Source organism: Girardinichthys multiradiatus, chromosome 6 (genome assembly GCF_021462225.1).
Source record: "Girardinichthys multiradiatus isolate DD_20200921_A chromosome 6, DD_fGirMul_XY1, whole genome shotgun sequence".
Lineage (NCBI taxonomy): Eukaryota > Metazoa > Chordata > Actinopteri > Cyprinodontiformes > Goodeidae > Girardinichthys > Girardinichthys multiradiatus.
Window position 1 is genome coordinate 18,876,220 of NC_061799.1, and position 19,283 is coordinate 18,895,502.

General features: G+C 40.9%; 1 protein-coding gene across 6 annotated transcripts in view; it reads left to right on the top strand.

Moving 5' to 3' along the window:
• LOC124869747 (receptor-type tyrosine-protein phosphatase S-like) overlaps positions 1 to 19,283 on the top strand; it is a 112,517-nt gene that overhangs the window by 88,165 nt on the left and 5,069 nt on the right. For all 6 annotated transcript variants that reach the window (XM_047367832.1, XM_047367827.1, XM_047367829.1 and 3 more), the window contains 15 exons: positions 1 to 219; positions 1,637 to 1,794; positions 3,677 to 3,688; positions 3,915 to 4,027; positions 5,452 to 5,549; positions 7,762 to 7,885; positions 8,338 to 8,513; positions 8,649 to 8,768; positions 10,180 to 10,334; positions 10,508 to 10,793; positions 12,121 to 12,299; positions 12,681 to 12,807; positions 14,226 to 14,351; positions 15,076 to 15,230; positions 15,369 to 15,504. In XM_047367832.1, the coding sequence (XP_047223788.1) occupies positions 1 to 219; positions 1,637 to 1,794; positions 3,677 to 3,688; positions 3,915 to 4,027; positions 5,452 to 5,549; positions 7,762 to 7,885; positions 8,338 to 8,513; positions 8,649 to 8,768; positions 10,180 to 10,334; positions 10,508 to 10,793; positions 12,121 to 12,299; positions 12,681 to 12,807; positions 14,226 to 14,351; positions 15,076 to 15,230; positions 15,369 to 15,504 (2,184 nt within the window). The remainder of the gene's footprint in view (positions 220 to 1,636; positions 1,795 to 3,676; positions 3,689 to 3,914; positions 4,028 to 5,451; positions 5,550 to 7,761; positions 7,886 to 8,337; positions 8,514 to 8,648; positions 8,769 to 10,179; positions 10,335 to 10,507; positions 10,794 to 12,120; positions 12,300 to 12,680; positions 12,808 to 14,225; positions 14,352 to 15,075; positions 15,231 to 15,368; positions 15,505 to 19,283) is intronic.

Consider the following 19,283-nt stretch of genomic DNA (forward strand, 5'->3'; position numbering starts at 1 on the left):
CTTTTAAAAGACATCAGTCAAAGGCAGAAGGATTCTCGTCAGCAGAAGCAGGTGGACCTGAGGCGGGCTTATATCACAGCCCGTTTCACACCTGAAACCCTACCAGCCTTCTTCTCACTGGGGGACCAGCTGGACTATGGAGGGTTTGAGAACCGAGCTCTAGAGCCGGGCCAAGAGTACGTCTTTTTCATCCTGGCTGAGCTGAACTCCACAGCAGGGGTACAAATGTCTCTCTGTTACATTTCCATCCTTTGCGTGACCACCAACCCTTCCTCACTCCTTTTCTCCTGCAGGCTGTCACTATGTGTCGTGATCAATACAACCGCCCTGCTGAAACAATATATTTCCCATCAGTCAAAGTGTGGTAGGCAAATGCAATAACCCTCTCACACCTCCGTCACTACTGCTAATAAAGGGAGAGCTTACATACTGTGGCAATGGAGGAGATATTTCCTCTGTGCACTGCTGGCAAGTTAGTGCGTTTCAACTGGAAAAGACATACATATGTAATATAAATTATAATAGAATTTATAATTGAACAAAAGCCCAAAGGATATTTTTCAGAAGCTCTTCAGAGCTAATACAAATGCAGCAGTTCAGACCTCGGAAAAGAGTAGGCAGGTACTTCATGTTGTCACATCTTCACATTAAATTAGTTGTGTCTGTTCAGTCTCATGCAATCTGTAGCAACAGGTCTGTGATAATATAAAACCTAAAAATTTGTTCATCTTTTCTTCCAGTTGCATAATCGCACACTGAAGACAAAATTCAAGTCCAACCTTTGATTCGAGTACATTTATTAAGTGGAGGGAGGGATCACAGTGATAACTGTTCTTAAATATGTCAGCGATGCCACAATTACTGGCTCCCATAACAAACCCATCGAAGACATTTAACTGAAGCATTTCTGTAATATAGGCTTTTTTTAAGTGGATCTGAGGGTTTAGGAACTTTTAATTTGTTCTCCATATAAATACAACGTAACACAAATGTCTATTTCCTCTAGCCACTATTCAAAAGAGGAAAAACAAGAGAACATGCAATATAGGTAAGAAGAAGGCTACAAGAAGATAGCACCTGGCCTAAACTTGCCACTATCTACAGTCAGAGTAATGTAACGTTTATCTTGCTGTTATGCACAGTGCGGTTGATGATATGGGAATATAAAACATCTCACTGTTAGTGAACTGGAGCGAAAAATTGCATAACCCGTAGTGTGGGAGACATGCTATAAAAAAGATGTTTCTGTCCTTTGAACACAAATGTAAACATGTGGGGTTTCTTAAATTGTTCTGGGACTTGAACTGGAACTGTGTGCTTTGGTCCCATGAGACTAAGATTGAGATTTACGGCAACAAAGTGAAATAAAAAATGAGTTTGTGGAAAAGCGCCTCATCCTTACTGTTAAATATGGTGAAGAATGTATGATGCTGTGGGCCTGATCCCTTCTAACAGGCCTTAAGCTTGATATTGTGTATGACATCATTAAGTTTTTTAAAATACTAGAACCATTTAAATAAAAATCTAGTGGTCTCTTCCAGAAAAAAATGGAAATTGGATGTTTTTGAAATAAAGTAAGAGAATGCAAAATGGCTGTATGAAGTCCTGATGATGTTCCTGTGATTTTCCTGTGCAGAGGATGTACGTGGCCAGCCCTTACACAGACAAGGTGATCGCCCCGGATTCAGACCCCCAGCCCTTTGATGCAGGCGATGGTCTGATCTGGGTGGTTGGACCCGTCCTGGCTGTGGTCTTCATCATCTGCATCGTTATTGCTATCCTCCTTTACAAAAAGTGAGTGGTAGGAACTTCATAAAAGACAAATGTCAAGTTTTCAACCACAGTGATGACTCAGAGCGTTGGTTGCAGCAAGTAAATGCCAAAACAGCTTTGATTTTTTTGAGAAGATGAGACTGGCTTTAGTCTATGCTTTTCTTATAGAGTAAGACACTTCTCTGAGTGGGCTTTCTGCCTCCCAGTTTGTTCCCATTTGATCATTTTTCACACTTACATCAAACACCCGGTCCCAGTAATTTTATGCAAGAATTATGTGTAGAAAAATATTTGTGCTAGCGACTAGTTTTCATACTGAATAAAAACATGCACGATGTGGCACAGTACGTTTATAGCAGCAGGAGAGTATGTTAAGGATGACAGGGTTTTACATGAAGCAAGGCCATATGCAGTGCATTGTAACAGTATTCACAACCCCTGAGCTTTTTAACATTTTGTCACAGAACAGCCACAAACTTCAATGTTTTATTGGGATTTTATGTGACTAACTACCACAGCATAGTGTATAATTGGGATGTGGAAGCAATAGTTTACATGATGCAAATTTCTACCGCATGCAATTGAATTCAGCCTTTCTGAGTCAACACTTTGTACAACAAATTCAAGTATTTTAAGGTATGTCTCTAACAGCTTTGCACATCTGGAGATGGACATTTTTCCCTATCCGTTGTTGCAAAATAGCTCAACATCAGTCAAACTAAATCCAGAGCAATTATGAACAACAATTTTAAAGTCTGACTACAAGTTCTTTGTTGGTGTGTAGGTCTGGTTGTGTGTAAAAAAAATCCTTGCTCTCCTGGAAAATTAACCTTTGCTCTAGTGTCAAGGTATTTCCAGCTTCTATCAGGTTTTCTTCCATTACTGCCCTGTATTTAGCTCCATCCATTTGCACAGCAGCCTTTCTGTCTCTGCTAAAGAAAATTATAACCTCTGTATGATGTTTCCACCCCCATGTACCTCCATGGAAATGGTGTGTTCAGGGTCTTGTGCAGTAATGGTTTTTGACCATATGTAGTGTTTTCATTTTGCTGTCCTCAGACCAGAGCACCTTTTCCACATGTTTGCTGTGGAAGTGTGTGGCAAACAGCAAATAGGATTTCTTATTGCTTCCAACAGTTGCTTTCTTCCTGCTATTGTTCATTAAAGGCCAGATTTATGTAGTTCATGACTAATATTTAGTCTATAAACAGATTCTCCCACCTGAACTGAAGCTCTGTGGATTTCTGCAGCTCCTCCAGAGTTACCATCAGGTAACTAGAATCTTGTGGTTAATAATATTCTGTAACACACCTTTGAGGACTTCACATAGGATCTGTGCCTAAAATATGATCTAATTACACTCAGTTGGTCAGTGCAACAAGTTGCACTAGATTTTATTAAGGGGTATCTTAGCAGTCTGTAAACAGGTTTATGCCACCCTTTTCAGAGTTTTGCTTGTAACACTTTTAAAACCATGTATTTTATTATGAACTGCTTGGTGTTGGTCTGTCACATAAAATCCCAGTAAAATACATGAAGGTTTGTGGTAATAAAAAGACAAAATGTGATACTGATGCTTGCAATGCTCTGTACATTCTCTTGCACTAAACTCTGCCTGCTTGCAGCTCTGGTTGATATTCCAACCAGCAGAGGTGTTTACTGCTCTGCCTCTCTCATCCAAACATCCAAAATCCATCAAATTTGTTCCAGTCTAGAAGTCTGTTCAACCCTCAGACAGCCGTCAAAATCTGAGCCCACCGTACGCCTGTGATGTGTGCTGCAAGTCATCAGGCTTTTGAATACTAATGCAACAATATTGATTTATCTCTCTAACAATCTCTCCGTTTCCTTCCTTTTCTGCCTCTAATTGTTCCGACCCTCGCTCTTGTTTCACGGGAAGCAGCAAACCTGACAGGTAAGATTAAACCAATGTCGGACTCTTTGTTCTTTTTTAACCCACGGCAATTACATGCTACCGGGTGCTGTACAAAGAATTTGCACAAATCCGTAATACACAGTGTGTGCTGTTGCACTGTTTATTTGACTCAAGCGGAGATACTAATGATGCATCAGTGCTGAGTCAGGCTGGTTTGGTGTAATAACTGATTTTTAAAAATGTCCTTTTACTGGTGTCTGACCAGCAAGCGTAAAGACTCTGAACCAGGAACCAAGAGCCTTTTGAGCAATGCGGAGATGATGGCCCACCACCCGACGGACCCCGTGGAGATGAGACGCATCAATTTCCAGACTCCCGGTATGAAGCCTGCCTGCACAGACATGCACTCTGTATTTGCATGATAAAGTCTACTTCCAAGGGCTCATTTAGTTTAATTCAGACATAAAATATTCATGCAGCTAATTTTATCCGCTGTAAAAATATGCAGACAAGATTTTAAAAAAAGTCCCCCATTGGAGCAGATCATACCTGGCAGCTTTAAGATCAAAAATGGCCACTGCCCAGGTAGTACAGTCAGTGATTAGTCATGTCTGAGTCATGACGTTTGTGTCAAAAATCTCATCATCTCCGTTCACCCACGTCCCACATGTCAGGCTACAGAAAGAGCAGCATTAGAGCTTCCGAAGTTAAATAAAATATGAGTTGTTGGTTTATAGTGATCATTTGTGGAAAAATAATTAATGGCTTGCCATACCTGGTAAGATCTTGCTCACCTTTTCCAGTCATTTCCTTTTCCCTTCTTTCTTTTACTTAACATTCAAATAACATGAAAAGACTTCAATCACAGTTGTTGTTCAGTTCGTGGCTGAAGCTACTACAGCATCTCATTTTGAGGATGTGTCGGGATGTGTCAGCCTGGAGAAAGGTTACCTGCCAGCTTACAAAAAAGGTCAAATAAGACACATTTTCTTTTATCAATAGATAAAGGCTTTAAGTCTTCTATTTTTACATGTTGTCATGAAGCAAAGAAAACCCCCGCAGACTGCATCGCCTCGTCTCTTCTCTTTCATCACAAGACTTTTTATCCTTCATGTGTGGCAACAATTTTGAGACTCCTTCCTCGCCCACTTCTTCTTCTTCTTCTCCTCCCGGGAGATTTGTGCTTTTGAGATGGCTCTGCACCGCTAAAATTCATCTCCAGCAGAAACTGCCCAACTGTGACCGGGGTCACCACGGTCATGACTTGAGCAGGGTTTGTCGTGGTTAACCTCTGCAAAGGAAAACCATCTCGGTCATTTTAAAACCGGAGAAACGTCTAAACATCATTTAAGCCGGAAATGTTGCCTTGATTCATTGATGCAGTAACTTGCCTTTTTTAAAATGAGAATAGATTGCTTGAGCTTCACTTTTCTCTCGCCCGCTGTGAAAAGAAATTATTGAAGGAGCCATAGGTAGCTTCCTTTATGTGCGTTCATTCAACCCTTCTAATTAGGGCTCTGTCTGTGTTCGTTTTCTCCATTTCAACGCTCCTCTAAACGCGGAGAAAGCAATTTATCAAAAAATAAATACAAATTCACAAACAAACCACTCGCTTCGCTTCGCCCTGTCCTCGCACATGGATCATAATTGATTTTCTGCCTTGGCGTGCTCCTTAATGACATGTGATTTTGCCTCTTTGTGTAATTATCCTCACATTGTTGCACAAAAGTGAAGTCGATCTTCAGTGATTTGAGTTATTTAGTTGAGTATGGCATCACCTCTGACCCCTCCGTGTAATACAGGAATGATGAGCCACCCCCCCATCCCCATCAGCGAGCTGGCTGAGCACATCGAGCTGCTGAAAGCTAATGACAACCTGAGACTCTCCCAAGAGTACGAGGTGAGTAATACATCATCGTTTCATATGCATAAATAAATAAACAGACAACATCCTCGCTGTTCAGAGATGTGAGGCCGGATATGCCTCCGCCTCATAAAGCAAATGTTATTGAATGTTTGTTTATCTGTTTGCAGGTTATGTGTTGATGATTTATTTAGCAACATGATTTATTATTGTAACTTCTGAATTACATGGCACTTACTTTCCATTATTTACAATGCCTTGCAAAAAAAATCATACCACTTAAACTGTTTTCACATTTTTGTCACATTACAGCCATGAATTTCTAAGTATTTTATTGGAATATGCCATCACACTGTAGTGAATACTTATGAGGTGGAAGGAAAATGATGCTTGGTTTTCATATTTTACAAATGAAAACCTAGAAAGTGTAACATGCGTTTGTGTTCAGCACCCCTGAATCAGTACTGTGTAGAACCCCCTTGTTGCACTTACAGCTGCATGTCTGCTGGGGGTTGTTAGTACCAGCTTCACACATCTGGAGCCAGATTTTTTTTTTTTTTACCAATTCTTCTTTTTTTTCTAACTCAAGTATGTAAAGCATCCCCACAGCATGATTCTGCCACCACCATGATTTACAGGGGATGTGCTGTGCGTTTCCTGTCACACACGCCATTTTGCATGCAAAAGTTAAGTTTTGGGCTCATCTGACAGGATCACCCTCCATATGTTTCCTGTGTGTTCCTTGTGGCAAACTGGAAATGGGACTTTTGGTGGCTTTCTTGTTTCCTACCACTCTTCCATAAAGACCTGTTTTGTGGAGTGTTTGCTGTGTGTCCTACATAACTTGTGGTACACTTTAGACACCACTTCTTATGGGTTTTCTTTTAACATTAGCTCTTGCCACCCTTCATAAAGGCTCAATTTCTACGAATAATAATTGTCCTGTCAACAGGTTCTTCCACCTGACCAGGGATCTTTGCAGCTCTTCTAGAGATAATCACTTGCCTCTTGGCTGTTTCTCTGACTCATCTTCTTCTTTCCCAACTTAATAGTTATTAATACCTTGTACAGAGATGAAGTGAAGAGTATTTAATAATGGAAAAATAAAGAATTACAAGGCTTGTCATGGATGGAACAGGACATGGAAACGGCCTAAGGGACACAGGCAGTGAAACGGAGGCAACAGAGCAGAATAATAGACGAATCCAGCAAAGAACAAAGAGAATGAGTGCATCATATGTTGAGGCAGGGGTGGACAATGACAAATGAACCAGAAGAGCTAATCAGAGGACATATGGGACTGTTGCAGGATGAAAACTGGGAAGCTGAGGGAGAGAGACTGAAGCTGAACTAAGACACAGAGAGACTTCTAGCCAAGGGGGAAAGATAAACAGTGATCTAAGAGAATAAAATCCAAAAGTAAAAAGAGCAAACACAAGAATAATCTAAGAAACTTAATGACCAGAACAGTGAGTGTGCAAACCAAGAAATATTCATCCAACCATCCGAGCACCTCTGCTTGGGAAGTTTAGTACAGATGCTGCAAAAACATAAACTTTTTAGTATCTTCCTGAGTTCTAAAGAATTTTAACCAAACTTAAAGACCTATAGAGCTACATCAGCTCCGGACCTACAGGTTGCAGACCCATGATTTAGGTGATCCCACATGCTTTGGTTGGCTTGCATTTGTGTCATACTATGTACATTTTTTTTTATCATGGATCTAAGCAGTCCCTGAGATGTTCAAAGCTTGAGATATTGTTTTCTAACCTAATCCAGCTTTAAACTTCTCCACGTCTTTATCTCTGACCTGTCTGCTGTGTCCCTTGGTCCTCAAGAAACCTTTTGCTCACTAATGTTTTGTAACAAACCTCTGAGGCTTTTCACAGAACATCTGGATTTACATAGAGTTTAACTACATACTAGTTGAGGGAATTTACTTATTAGGTGACTTCTGCAGGCAATTATTATAGTGGATTTTATTTTGGTGTATGAAAGTAAGGAGCTAAATACGAACACATGCCACAGTTTTCAGATTTTTGAAAGCATGAATCCTTATCCTTCCACCTCACGATTACTTTCTATTTGTCAATTACAATTCCAAAAAAAAACAATATAATCCATTAAAGTTTTTGGTAGTATTGTGAGAAACTGTGAAAATGTTATTGGGTATAAATACTTTTGCCACATATTAGTACTTTTAACGCCACCAGCCTCTTTTAATGTGTTTCTCTGCTGTTTCTTCCAGTCGATCGACCCCAGCCAGCAGTTCACCTGGGAGCACTCCAACCTGGAGGTGAACAAGCCCAAAAACCGCTACGCCAACGTCATCGCGTATGACCACACCCGAGTTATCCTGGCTCCCATAGACGGTGAGTTTCCTCCAGAGATGGCAGCTAGGGGCAGGAACATGTTTGCTTTTCTAATGAGAGCCTGAACAAACGAGTTCAGTGCATGAACTCGTTGAGGTGTTCAGAGGGAGAGGGTAAGTGAGATGCATAATGGGTGAAATCAGAAATTTGCAAATGCTGCTGAAGAACTATGGTGTGCATTGGCATGAGACTGACAAACACCGGCAAGTGCATTCAAGTGCAGCCGGCACCTCTTCAAAACAAGAAGTGGGAGAATGAACGGGTTTGATTTGATGGCTCATAAATTCACAGCAGCAGAGTGCTGTTTGTTTGTAGTCGCCGTGTGAAAGCCGCTGCTGCCAGAAACAAATGTTTCATTTGATTACTTGATGTCATACAAGGAGGTTAATTTAATGTGCCACTTATGCAGATTGATGCTTTTATCGAGAGCCTCATGAGGGTTTTGTTTGCAGGTATCCTGGGAAGTGACTACATCAATGCTAACTACATCGATGGCTACAGGAAGCAGAACGCCTACATTGCCACCCAGGGGCCCCTGGCAGAGACATTCGGGGACTTCTGGAGGATGGTGTGGGAGCAGCGGACCGCCTCTGTCGTCATGATGACGCGCCTGGAGGAGAAGTCTCGGGTTAGAAAACCACGCCGTTACCCAGTGACCTAAATGCACAATTCATTTTATCGCGAGCACTGGAACATATTAATCTATTTTACCTGCATTCATCATTTCTAAGATTTTTGTGCTTATGTGTTTATACTCTAACAGATCAAGTGTGATCAGTACTGGCCGAGTCGTGGCACAGAGACATACGGGATGACCCAGGTCACACTGCTGGACACAATGGAGCTCGCCACTTTCTGCGTTCGCACAATTTCTCTGCATAAGGTGAATCATTTTGCTCAATTTCAACTTTACCTGTGGTTGATTTTAAATTTATTACGACTAACAGCTTCTTTAATAAACCAAGGTCACAGTTTGGACCCCGGTTGAAACTGGAATCTCATAAATGACTGTCATTACCGAGCAAACAGTGTTTGTGGACACAAAGAGGCTAATAGATTGGTCTGGGTGTCGTGAAGCGATCAAATCAGGCCGTGGTCCATGTGTCAGGGGCTGAGATGCAATCACCGCTGGAAGTGGAGCGGTTTCTTCGAGGACAGGGCCCATCTAGGACTGTCAGTCTGGCATGTCCCTGTGGCCTACTTAGGAGCACTGAAACTAGGCCAACTGTAGCTTCCCTGTGCTGCACAGCTTCTCAGTATTTTGGAGATGTCTCATGAAACATCGAGTGTACAGAGTGATGTGTTTAAAAATAAAAAAAATGCCATCATCATCTCTTTTTTTATATACATATAAATTTTAGGCAATTTTGTAAAGAAAAATTGCATTGTGTTTTCCAGTGGGATTTATTTGTTTTTATTTTGCTGTCTTTGGATGGATTTTCTAAAGTTCTTCTCCTTACACTTTTTTTCACATTCTTTTACAGCATGGCAACAAATTTCAATGTATTTATCTGTCTATTGGCCGATAGACAGCCTCCCTGACTCAGTTTTTGAAGATCTAACTTTCCCTTCAAGTTATTTGAGAGTCCGTTTTAGCTTTGCACGTTGAAGCTTAAGCCTATTTGTTGTAAAATACCAAACGTTCAGTCAGATTGGATGGAGAGACTCTGTAAACAGCAGTGTTTAAGCCACAGATTCTTCATTTGATTTAGTTCTGAACTCTGACTGTCATTCTAACAAATATATATGCTTTGATCTAAGCCACCGTGTTGTAGCTCTGGCTTAATGTTTAGGGTTCTTGACCAGCTAGAAGATGAAGGTCCACCACGTTCTCAAGTCTTTCACACCCCCCAACAGGTTTTCCTCCAGGATTCATCTCCATTTATCTCCTCTGCCAACTCTGACCAGCTTCCCTATCCCTGCTGAAGAAAAGCATCACCATAGCAAGATTTTGCCACAACTTTACAGGGGGTTGGGGGGGCATGTCTCAACTCTTTTGTGGCATCTAACAAGTTTTCTACCAGGATTGCCCTGTATTTAGCTCCATTCATATATCAACCATCACCATTATTACAGGCGGGATGGTGTGTTCAAAGTTGAGTTTTGCCAGTTAGGCAAAAGTTTGTGGTTGTAACGGAAAGAAATGCGAAAAAGGTTGAATACTTTTGCAAGGCTCTGTAAATCCAGCCTTCGTGAAGACATCATTATTAATTAGCTTGATATTAATTTTCCTTACACATGCAGCCATTCAGACTTGTAAAGTCATGTTTTTCCCCACACGTTGCTCATGACAGAGTGGCAGCAGTGAAAGGAGGGAGGTACGTCAGTTCCAGTTTACTGCCTGGCCCGATCATGGTGTGCCTGAATATCCCACCCCCTTCCTGAACTTCCTTCGCAGGGTCAAAGCCTGCAATCCTCCCGATGCTGGACCCATCATTGTTCACTGCAGGTATGCACAAACCTAGCTGTATCTTTGAAATGTTTCATTTAAAGACTGGTCCAACTATCTTGTTGCAAACAAGGTGACCAGGGATAAGAAAGCAAACGAGTCTGTTTCATAGCTTGCACCAATTTTGCTTTTAAGAGTAGTGCAAAAATTAGTTATTTTTGTCCGTCCATCAGTGCCGGTGTGGGTCGCACTGGCTGTTTCATCGTCATCGACGCCATGCTGGAGCGCATTCGACACGAGCGCACCGTGGACATCTACGGCCACGTGACTCTCATGCGCTCGCAGAGAAACTACATGGTGCAGACGGAGGACCAGTACAGCTTCATCCATGAGTCCCTGCTGGAGGCCGTGGCTTGTGGGAACACTGAGGTGGCCGCCCGCACCCTGTACTCCTACATGCAGAAGCTGTCCAAGGTGGAGCCTGGAGAGCACGTCATCGGCATGGAGCTGGAGTTTAAGGTGGGAAATGTCTTTTCCACAGCTGTTTTCAGCTTGCTCCACAGGCTTTCGGTCAGATTTAGTTCTGGCCTCAGCTAGGTCATTCCAAAAGCTACATTTTCTTCTGGAAAAGCCACTTTTTGTTGATTTTTATGTATGCTTGGCCTTACTGTGATCCTGAAATCTCTTTTCATCTTTAGCTTTCAAACAGAGACCTAAAGGTTTTGGGTCAAAACTGACTGCTAGTTAGAACTGTTCAAGATTTGACTTCCATTTAAATATCCAATGTATATCAACAATGTTCCCACTACTCATCCTAAGCTTTACGATCTCTGCCATCTTTATCAGTTGTTGGCAGTAAAAGTCCATCCAGAGTATTTTATTGGAAAGCTGAATTTTACTGCAGGCCACTTGAAATACTGTTGCCTACGAAATTTTGCCTTCAGGTAGCCCTTTGTGATTGTGATTTTGGACATTAATATTGCGATGGTGACTGCAGTTTGATATATTGTGGAGGTATATTACAGCATAAAACAAAGTGATTGTCTAAGGGTGTGCACAGTTACACAACCAGGTTTCTGCAGCCTTTTATTCTTTTTTAGGATTTTTCTCAGACAGTTTTTTTCCCGTTATATTTTATAGGATATACGTCACGTTAAAGGTGTGAAAAGAATTGAAATGATTTGCAATATTTTGCATATCTCAAAAACCTGTCAGTTTGAAAGATGTCTGTACATCCACTGTAGTGTTTCACTCCTATTTATTTTGATGCCTTGTTTTAGTGGAGAAACATTGACCAGTTTGCACACATTTATTATACCTTATACAGACAGTATTTGTTTAGAAATACATCAAAAAACATGCAATACAAAACAGAATTGAACAGATTTAATCTCTTCTTATGATCATCTGAATTATCCAGTTGCTCACCGTAGGAATGAAATTCATATGTGCTCTTATTTGTGTGTGTGTGCAGGCAACTCACTAATTATCAAAAATCTGAAAATGAACTACTTCTGTTTTAAAAGTGAACCATGTTTCAGTTTTGTTTTACAGTGAAGTGCTTATATTTGAGGTTTGATTTAATTGTAGCGATTAAAAAGATCAATAGGGTCATCGTGCCCTTTTTCATTTGGCACCCAATCAGAAAATGAACAAAACAACTCACAGTTTAATTGATACAAGTGGTTAAAAAACAAAATGATGTATTCTTGTTACTGGTCTGTTCTCATGTCAGTGGGCCCTAGAAGTGATTGACGTATTATGTAACAGACATTAACAGACAAACTTTTTAGTTGCTAAATAATCACATTTTTAATCCAAAATATTAATTTCTTTCCTATTTTAGCGCCTGGCCAACACCAAAGCCCACACATCACGGTTTGTCACAGCCAACCTCCCTTGCAACAAATTCAAGAACCGACTGGTGAACATCATGCCGTACGAAACTACTCGCGTTTGCCTGCAGCCCATCCGAGGTCTGGAGGGCTCCGACTACATCAATGCCAGTTACATAGATGGATACAGGTATGTTGTCCTCCTGCAAACGCTAATCTGACCCGACCTTCCTGTCGTTTTATTGTGCCTTGATAAGTGACTGGATCGGAGGGCTTTTCACAGTGGCCCTCTCATCTGTCATGTCGTGTCAGATCTGTCATTACTCTATACACGCTGCCACAATTTGTCTCTCGGCGTGGCACTCGCCTCAGTCCCTGCGAAGGGGATGGACAATGAGGGCTTCCTGATGATTCAACCGTTCAAAGTGGTTTTACATGTGTGTTTTAACTGTTCCTCATCTTGCCTGAAGCCTGACCCAGTTTTCACTCAGATGCTTGGCAGATGAAGAAACGGAGAGAATGGAGTGAGGAGGTGGCTTCATGATATGTGCTCGTATTTGTGTGTGTGCAGGCAGCAAAGAGGCTACATCGCCACCCAGGGTCCACTGGCTGAGACTACAGAGGACTTCTGGAGGATGCTGTGGGAGCACAACTCCACCATCGTGGTCATGCTGACGAAGCTGAGAGAAATGGGACGGGTGAGAACAATACAACACAAAGTAGTGCATAATTTTGAAGGCAGAATTCCACAAATTATTATCAAACTGTTTTACAAACAAAATTCTAAAATGTGTGGGTGAAATGGGTATTTGTTTTCAGCCTTCTTTACACTGGTACACCTAAATAAAATCAAAGGAGAGCAACTGCCTTCAGAAGTCAACTAAGGTGTTATTTAATCTCAGTATAAATCCAGCCCTTCTAAGAACATTTGTGAACAAACAGCATGAAGACCAAGAAACACATCAGTCAGGTGAAGAATAAAGGTGTAGAGAAGAGAAGCGTGGTTAGGTTATAAAACAGTATCCAAACCTCTAAACATCTGATGGAGCACAGTTCAGTCCATAATCTGAAAGGGGAAAATTCATGGCACAACTTCAAGTCTACTAAGATATGGCTAGCCACCTAACGTACATGACAGGACAGGCCCCTGGTATCTCTGTAGGAGCTGCAGAGAACAACAGCTCAAGTGGGAGAATCTGTCAACAAGAAAGCTGATAGTCATGCACTTCACAGATCTGGCCTTTATGGAATAGGGCCAAGAAGAAGTCCCAGTTTCAGCTTGCCATGTAGGTGCTCTGGTAAGATGAGACGAACAATAAACTTTTTAGCCTAAATGGAAAACACCATGTGGAAGCAAAATAACTACACATCACCCTGAACACAGTCACCACAGTGAAACATGGAGTTGGCAACATCATGGGTGAGATGTTCTTCAGCAGGGACAAGGCAGCTGGTGATACTTTGAAATACAGGGAAACCATGGTATAACACATGTTAGATGCTGCAAAAGATTGTATGTTCACATTCAGGTAGAGGCGTTGGCCAAAAGGCATAAAGCTGTAACCAAAAGGTGATTCTACAAAATATTAACTTAGAGGGACTGAATAACACGCATGTCATACTTTCATGATTTTCATTTGTAATAAGAAAAAGAAAACTAGTTGTTTTTCATCCACTTTATGCACTACTTGTGTGGGTCTGTTACATAGAATCCTATTTGTACATGTACATGAACTTTAATGACATCCTATTCTTAATCTACAAGGTCCAATTTGTTGATGGACCTGAACCAACTTTTAACTATTCTGTAGACATTTTCAGTGAGGTTTAGGAGTGTGTTCATAGTTAGATGAAAAAAACAGAATTGGAGCCTCAGCTCTTATTCATCCCAAAGGTGTTTAAGAAGTTTGAGGTCAGGACTCTGTGCAGTTCAGTCAAGTTTCTCCGCAACAAACTTCATACACCTGCATCCATGGAAGTGATTGGAACACCAGAATCCATTGATTTGGTGGTGTGACCCAATACTTTTGGTAATATAGTGTATGTCCCACTATGTTGCAGTGCATTAACTCTGTTTCATGTTTCATCTAAGTCTGGTTGTATTCTGCTCTCTCAGGAGAAGTGTCACCAGTACTGGCCCGCCGAGCGCTCTGCCAGGTACCAGTACTTTGTGGTTGACCCGATGGCGGAGTACAACATGCCTCAGTACATCCTGCGGGAGTTCAAAGTTACAGATGCCAGGGTGGGTTTGTGATTATACAATTCTCCTCTTGTATTTTGCATCCAGGCTGTGTAACATCGTCCTCTTCAATTTTTCTCCCTATTCCTTTGGCGTCGTTAGAGGGCAGTGATGCGAAGCATGTCCTATCGACCTGCAGTGTGCTCAGCGAGTATTTTGTATGCGAATGTGTGTGTGCAGCACGGTCCGGTTCACGCTTATTGACAAGATGCTGTAGGCCATGCATTCAACCATGCCATCTCCAGATAATCTTGACAACATGGGCATGTATGTGTGTGCATGTGCCAGTCATAGATAACTCCAGTTAAGTCTGTCCTGCAGTGACGCCACATTGACAGATGCTCTATTGATCTCCATTAGAGGGGAGTCGTAGAGGCTGAGCAGAAGAGAAAAGATGTAATTGCCTGAGTGGCTGACAGAAGCAGACGTACTGACGTTACAGCTTCAAGTTAACCACAGCTAACTGATCCCGGGTCAGATAACAGTGATCATTAGAAGGGAAAAAAAGGAGGTTGCCTGGCAGCGCATCTGTCAGCCAATCCAATAGGAAGCTCTGGAAATATTCATTTTGAGATGATCCCCTGGAATCAACAGTAACTGCATGTTAACATGATAAACATCATGTGTTGAAAATAAGTCAGGTTAGCTTTTAAATCAGCAATGTGTTCTGGTGTTTTGGAGATTTGATTTTGTGCTCTTATCTTTGCTCCTTCGACCACTTCCTCAGGATGGCCAGTCCAGAACGGTTCGTCAGTTCCAGTTCACTGACTGGCCAGAGCAAGGAGTGCCCAAATCTGGGGAGGGCTTCATCGACTTCATTGGCCAAGTGCACAAAACCAAGGAGCAGTTCGGCCAGGATGGGCCTATCACCGTTCACTGCAGGTAATCAGCTGTTTTTATCCCTGAAGCTCCCAATAAAACCAGAAGCTCTTAGAGTTCAATATATCTCTCTAGCTGTATACCACAGAGGAACCTGGCACCCTTTAATCTTCTCTGACATGTTTTTCTTTATGACTGCAGTGCTGGTGTGGGGCGGACAGGTGTCTTCATCACTCTAAGCATTGTCCTTGAGAGGATGCGTTACGAGGGGGCTGTGGACATCTTCCAAACTGTCAAAATGCTGCGGACACAGAGACCAGCTATGGTGCAGACTGAGGTACCCTCAATAACACATTGTGACCTGATGCAACGTATAGAGTCTTTTACTGAAGTCAAACACTTTTGACGTCACAGTAACAGAGCACAAATCATCACTGACAACATATGAACCAGAATAGTCTCATTTTTTTAGTGCTTTGTTTGTGCTTGTCTGTGTCTTTAAGATTTTTGTTTTTGCTGTAGTGGTTTCTGAGATATTGTTAGTTTTAATTTCAGAAAATCACGTGACCTCCACATGATCATTTTGTCTGTGGTCTACGCCAGACATCAACACCACCGTCTATGGATTTTACCAGCTTCAGCTAAGGTTGCCAGATATGACTGACAGTTTCCACCTCAAACACAATGTAAAACCTGCCCACCTCAGTACAAACCAGCCCAAATCCCAACCGTTCTAGAACCTCATAATGAAGAATGCGGCGCCATGTTTTTTCTGTATTACAATTCTACCAACAAGCTTTCGAGTCATCCTCTGGGACAGAGGCAATCTACAATTTTAGCTCCAGATCAACCTCACATTCCTTTCTGTATATTTCTTTGTGTTTTCCCCCTCCAGCATGATGCCGTCTCTCAACATCAAGTCAAACAATAACAATAAAGGGCTTTAGGCCAATGCACCTCAGTGTAACTTAGCTGAACTCTTAACCCCATTAGGGTCGTTTATAATTGGCATTACCATACTTTTGGCATAACTCCCCCAAACGTTGAGTAAAGCAGCCCAAAGCTATTGCTTTCAGCCCAATGTTTTCAAAAAAGCCCAATTGCCCAATCTGACAACACTGGCTGCAGCCTTCACATGTCCTGACCCGAACTGATGACGTTTATGGTCTGCGACCGTTATACTTTAATGTTCATACCTTTTATATCTTTCATAATAACTAATAATGTAATCGGCCAAAATTAAAACTAATAATATCTCAGACAACATTGAAAACAATTCATAATTCTTCTTGTGGGTGAGGTGTCAGCTTCACTCAGCTCGACTGAGCACATTATAGTTTCTCAAGCAAGCAACAGAGTTAGCTGTCGCTTGTGCTAGTTTATGCTCACGAGATTTTGGCATTGTAATTTACCAAGCATTCCACTGAAAATGGGTTTTAAAAAACTGCAAATTTTAAATCTGTTCCATGTTTTACCTATTGTAGATAGGGCCTCTCACCGTGGTTCACTGGAGCCTCAAAGCCTTAGACGCATGTGTGTGTGTGTGTGTGTGTGTGTGTATATATATATATATATATGTGTGTGTGTGTGTGTGTGTGTGTGTCAGTGGCGGTTGCTCTAAAACTGCAAGGGAAGCTCAGCTTCCCCTACAATGTCAAAAAAAATAAGTGATCAAATATATACTGTTGTGTGTACATGTCATTGACTAAATATGTGCTTAACTTTTGTTCAGAATCAGAAAATTTTAAGTCATCCAAGTTTTTATATCTTCAAAACATGCTTGCAGTCTAACTAACTGGTTGGGCTCATCAGGATTTATGGATAAGTAAAGCTGAGTATCATCAGCGTAACAGTGAAAATTTATCCCATGCTGCCTGATAATTTGACCTATTGGAAGCATATATATAGTAAAGAGAATTGGCCCAAGTACTGAGCCCTGTGGTACTCCACAAAAACCCCTGGAGTTTAAAGATGATTAATCATTAACATGAACAAACTGGAATCTGTCAGACAAATAAGATTTAAACCAGCCTAGCGCTGTTCCCCTGATCCCTACAGCATATTCCAGCCTTTCTAAGAGAATATTATGGTCGACTGTATCAAATGCAGCACTGAGATCTAACAGGACAATTACAGACACAAGTCCATTATCTGAGGCCATAAGAATATCATTAGTGACTTTCAGCAGAGCTGTTTCAGTGCTATGATTAGCTCTGAAACCTGACTGAAACTCTTCAAACAGGTCATTGCTGTGTAAATGCTCACACATTTGATTAGCAACTATTTTCTCAAGAATTTTAGATAAGAATGGAAGATTGGATATAGGTCTGTAATTTTTTAAGTCATCTCGATCAAGCGAAGGTTTCTTAAGTAAAGGTTTTATTACAGCTACCTTAAAAGCCTGTGGTACATATCCATTTACTAAGGATAAATTAATCATATCTAAAATGGTGCTGGTAATCAGAGGGAACACTTGCTTAAATAATTTGGTTAGGATTGGGTCTAACATACAAGTTGAAGGTTTAGATGAAGCTAATATTTCTGATAACTCAGGAAGCTTCACAGGATCAAAACAGTCCAAACACAAATCAGGTTCTGCAGTTATTTCCAATGTTGTCTCACTTGCTGATGATGAAGTAATCATCTTCGGGAGTATGTCAAAGATTTTCTTTTTAATAGAATCAATTTTATTTAAGCAGAATCCCATAAAGTTATGACTGCTGAGAGCTAAGGGAATGGATGGCTCAACAGAGCTATGACTCTGTGTAAGTTTAGCAACTGTACTAAAGAGAAACCTAGGATTATTCTTGTTCTCTTCTATTAATGATGAGAAATAAGCTGTTCTAGCTAGGTGAAGTGTCTTTTTATACAACAGTAGGCTATTTTTCCAGATTAAGTAGGAATCCTCTAGGTGTGTAGAGCGCCATTTTCTCTCCAATTTTCTAACATTGTGCTTTAAAGTACGCAGCTCTGAATTAAACCAAGGAGCTAGCCTCCTATGAATGATTACCTTCTTTTTCAAGGGGGCTGCATTGTCTAATGCATCACGCAATGATGAAGAAACACTATGAACAAAAGAATAAATTTGTGAAGGGGACAAAACAGAATTATTGCCCTCCATTGTGCTTTTCAGTGATAATGAGGAAATTAAAAGTGGAACAGATTCTTTAAAGGTTGTTACAGCATCGTCTGATAATGATCTACTATAATGAAATTTTCATTCAGGTGTGGAGTACTCGGTTAAATTAAACTCAAAGGTTATTAAGAAATGGTCAGACAGGACAGGGTTATGAGAGAATATTATGTCTTTACACTCAATGCCATATATCAGCACAAGGTCCAGAGAATGAAGACAAAGGTGGGTAGGTTTGTTAATGTTTTAAGCAAAGCCAATTGAGTCTAAGATAGCATTAAACGCTATATTTAGGCTATCACTTTCAGCGTCAACATGAATGTTAAAATCCCCCACTATAATAACTTTATCTGTATTTAACACTAAATCAGATAAAAGGTCTGAAAACTGATCTAAAAATTGAGAGTAAGGGCCTGGTGGACGGTACAAAACAACAAACAAAAGTGGTTTTAGTGCTTTGCAATTTGGATGAGGAAAACTAAGGATTAAATATTCAAAAGAGTTGTAGCTATTGATTGGTCTGGGGCTAATCAATAAATCCGACTGAAAGATGGTTGCTACTCCTCCTCCCCCCCCAGTATTTCGAGGAATGTGAAAATTTAAATAATTAGGAGGAGTTGACTCATTTATAGTAACATAATCCTCTTGCTGCAGCCAGGTTTCTGTGAGGCAAAATAAATCAATCTGATTGTCACAAATCAGGTCACTAACTAGCAATGTCTTTGAAGAGAGAGATCTTATGTTCAGTAAGCCACATTTAATAGTTTTATTTTTTTTTATTTTCGGTCTGAGTTGTGTTTATTTTTATGAGATTTTCCTGATTTCCTCCTTTTAGATTATTTTTTAACCTATTCAATTTTGGCCGTGGGCGAAACACTGTCTTAATAAGGTAATGGGTGGGTAGCAGTACAGAAGCTGCAGAGAGGAGTGTTAAACTACGACCCTGCTTCCTGGTCTGAACCCTGGGTTGTCAGTTTTGGAGA